We start from the raw sequence: 3,602 nt of genomic DNA on the forward strand, positions 1-3,602 counted from the left end.
TGGAGGAATCCCACACGAAATAACGGTTACAGGAAAGAAAGACAAAGGAGTAAATCAGAAAATGCTTTCTGAAGGTTTGAAAGTTGAATCGAATCAAACCTCTCTCCTATTTATAGGGATAAGTTGCGCAGAAATCGAAGAGTCATGATTCAAAACGTGCGCGGGAAACCAAAATGTCGCATCATCCTCTGAACCGCCTCGGGGGCAAATATAATAATGACGCATACAGGCGATGACGTCATTCCAAAAAGAAAGCCACGCGTCAGTGGCTCAACAACATCATACATTCTACCTCATTCATGTTGCCGCCCCTGGTCGAGGTCAAATTCTCCTAAGCTGAGGTTTGCATTTCCGCCCATTGAAGACGTCTACCGAATGCGTCTCCAACGAGCGAAGGGACTAACTGTATAGGGTCAAATTTGACCATCAGCGTCTCTACGCCAATGGGTACGCCCAGTGAGTATACGCCGACTAACGTAAGGGTACGACTTGGACGTGGGGACAAAAACGACATCGTTTAGGACTCGGTGTCTTCACTAGGAAAGCATTACCTATTTTTGTAACTTTTTGATTATTTCGAGGAAGGTCTCTTATTATATAAGGGAGACCTTCACATTGTAAAAAGGGGGGATTCTAAAAGAATACAACGCTCTCATTTTTCTCATACTCTCTCTCTATCGCTATCTCTAACGAATACTTTCTCTTGAGTTCATATTATCACTATTAGATCTACAACAACAACTTCATTTTTCATCTCTAGGTCTATTATATTTGATTACGATTTACCTTTTCTTATTTTTGATTGTTTTTAAGCTTGCAAAGTATATCGATAACTTTTGAGCCAAACAGAAAGCCTCAGTTCTTCATCGGTTTCACTAATTAAGTTATGTCCGCCTTCAAACGAGACTCTTGCTCATTATGACACATAATCAAAAACTTTTAGTTTCTGAACTTCCAATTAACTAATTAAATGATCGCTTAACATCTGGTCCCCGTTGGTCATAAACGTATACATTCTAACCATGGTTAAAATCCAACTTTAGTTAATCAAAGATAAATAAGTGATATTTAAAAGGTGACACAAGAACTTGAAAAGATAAAGACAACGAGGAGCTCCGAAAAAAGTAACCCAATTTTATTTGTCTATGCTGAGATTTGAATCATCATTTCTAATTTTTCTTAGCCCTCATTCCGGTTAAAATCGGTAAGTAGGCTACACAGATGCTTTTATTAACCCAAAGAAAGAGAAAATTTAAATGGAAATCCACTTGTTAATCCATGAAAGACATCGGACACTCTTACCTCAACTTTTTTTTTTTTAAAATTCTCCATGCTCATTCTATAGGCATAGTACTCAACATTGGGAGAGTTCAAAATGTGCAGAAAGAGAACGAAATAAATCCTCTTAGCCTCCACTTCAACAAATTCTTTAATGCTCAAAAGAGACATCCATATTACGCAGTTCAATACTACAGTTAATATGCCACCACTCTATAGGTGCTTTCTTCAGCTATAACTGATGTGAGTTCTAATTCAATATTAAAAACACAATTCATGTAAAACCTGTGGTACAAATCTCATCTATCCACGTACAGATATCAAACATATACGCCCGAAGCAAGTAGCAGGAACAAAGATCCGAAACCCTGCACCAGGTTGGGTTTGGAAGAGAGAGGACGGTCAGTATGAGCAACCATTGAAAAGGAAAGATCAAATCATTTTAGTGGACTTACCAAGAAAACGGACGCTACGGCACCAGATGTAAGCTCCTTTGCAAGACTGCGATTCTTTCTTGAAGAAGTAGCCTCATAGCTGTCAAATATTTAACAGCTAGTTACATGAAAAAGATATAAGACAGAGCTTTTAGGACGGAGATTCAGACTAAAAATGCTTTTAATCTCATAATATAAGCTCGATCAGCAAATTACGAGAATTTCGTAACCCAGTAATTTGGGTATTCATGTATCTAAAAGATGATGAGAATATTCAACATAATCAGAGAGGTCAATTTATTTGATTTCCTGATACCATTTAAGTGCTTCATCCATTCATCAGAATGTTGCTCAACAAATACTACGCAGGGCAGCTTTTCTAGAAATACTCAACTTGCTATGTTGCACAAGGATTTGGAAATATGGATGAGAAGTACCATATACCAGTACAAGGAAAGATGCTTAGGCAAAAAAGCGATCTGAGTATCTAGGGTTTTGAGGAAAACAAAAATTCTGAGGTAAACAGATTTTTGTTAAATGAGGCCACACTCAACTTACAATCAAAAGGAACAACTACTTATCATCTGCTATTTGCTCAAAAGTAATTCAAGAATAAAGATGTTCTTACCCATGTTTTCTCATACCCTGTCTAAATTCTGACGAGGTGCGACAATGCAACATCAAATTGCAGTGACTTATAAAGCGCTATAAACTACAAGTCCTAAAGCAAGCAAAAAAAAAAAAAGAAAGAAGTTTGTGGAAAGTTGATATTCTCTTAGTAGTAAGGATCTATTTTTCAGTTGATAATGATAAAGTTTGGGCCAACTTGATTGTTTCACCAGATACCTAATATGTCTCACCGGCACAGGTATCGGTTAACTCTGTCCACCATAATTGAGGAAGATGGGAAAAAATCACCTAGCTTTTTTTTCTCCGCGGGGTCTGAACCCTGGTCTCCAAGGTTTGTGCCCACTTACTCGACCACTACGCCACACCCTTGGGTGTGTAATAAGTATCAATTTCTATGATAAAAAGAAATTTTTAGTGACAAGATCCAAGAGACAAACATTCTCTAAAAGTAGGGATGGCAAACAGTGCGGGACGGTGTGGCTGCAGGCAAACCCGCATAAACCCGTGAAGACTTCAACCTGCCCCGCCCTGCTTAAATTCTTCCATTATATTTTTTTAATGAATTTGATAGTAAAATATCAGCGTCATAAAATTTCTTTTCATTTTTCTGTTAAGTAGTATTGAATTAGTTTAAAAGTTTTTTATTATCTTATAAAACACATGTTGAAGATGTTCTAAATGATATCATAATGAATTAATTATATTTTATTGATGAATTATGGTATTTGTGAGTGAACCATGATTAGGATAAGCAGCTAATTAAATGTAGATCATGATCTTAGTATACTAGACTATGACAAGAGACATGAACTTACTTTGATAGGCAAATACAATCAGCAAACAAAGGGCTGTACAATTGCTTTGATAAATTTTCTATTATTTTGTTGAGGTTGAAATTGATCACAATAAAGTATGTATTTCTATGCAAAGGAGACAAGAAACAGCACAAGCAATCAAAAAAGCTAATTTTTCTAGATCATTAAGAGAACAATCAGAAATTTTAAGCTAAAAGTTGTTTACTAAAAGCTTATCGCAACTTTTCAGAAAATTTACAGAGATAGAGCCGAGAGACGAAGAGCGAAGGCCGAAGAAATTTAGCAATAGCTTAAAAGTTTTAATTTTTGAAAAAGATTTAAATCCTAACCAACACCCGCAAGTATCTAAACTTGCACCGCCCCATTGCCATCCCTGTCTAAAAGAAATCAGAAAGGGCAAGAAGTTCCAAATGGAAAAAGACAAATGAATTTGTAAATGCTCCCC

The 3,602-nt window shown here is 36.4% G+C and overlaps 1 protein-coding gene across 1 annotated transcript in view; it reads right to left on the reverse strand.

Moving 5' to 3' along the window:
* Positions 1 to 1,388: 1,388 nt before the first annotated feature.
* Positions 1,389 to 3,602, reverse strand: part of LOC109216131 (transmembrane protein 258-like) — a 9,674-nt gene continuing 7,460 nt past the window's right edge. Inside the window, exons 3-4 of the mRNA XM_019380262.1 lie at positions 1,734 to 1,812; positions 1,389 to 1,646 (exon numbers count right to left, since the gene is read on the reverse strand). Of these exons, the coding sequence (XP_019235807.1) occupies positions 1,599 to 1,646; positions 1,734 to 1,812 (127 nt within the window). The 3' untranslated portion in view covers positions 1,389 to 1,598. The remainder of the gene's footprint in view (positions 1,647 to 1,733; positions 1,813 to 3,602) is intronic.

The sequence above is a fragment of the Nicotiana attenuata genome, unplaced genomic scaffold (genome assembly GCF_001879085.1).
Source record: "Nicotiana attenuata strain UT unplaced genomic scaffold, NIATTr2, whole genome shotgun sequence".
NCBI lineage: Eukaryota > Viridiplantae > Streptophyta > Magnoliopsida > Solanales > Solanaceae > Nicotiana > Nicotiana attenuata.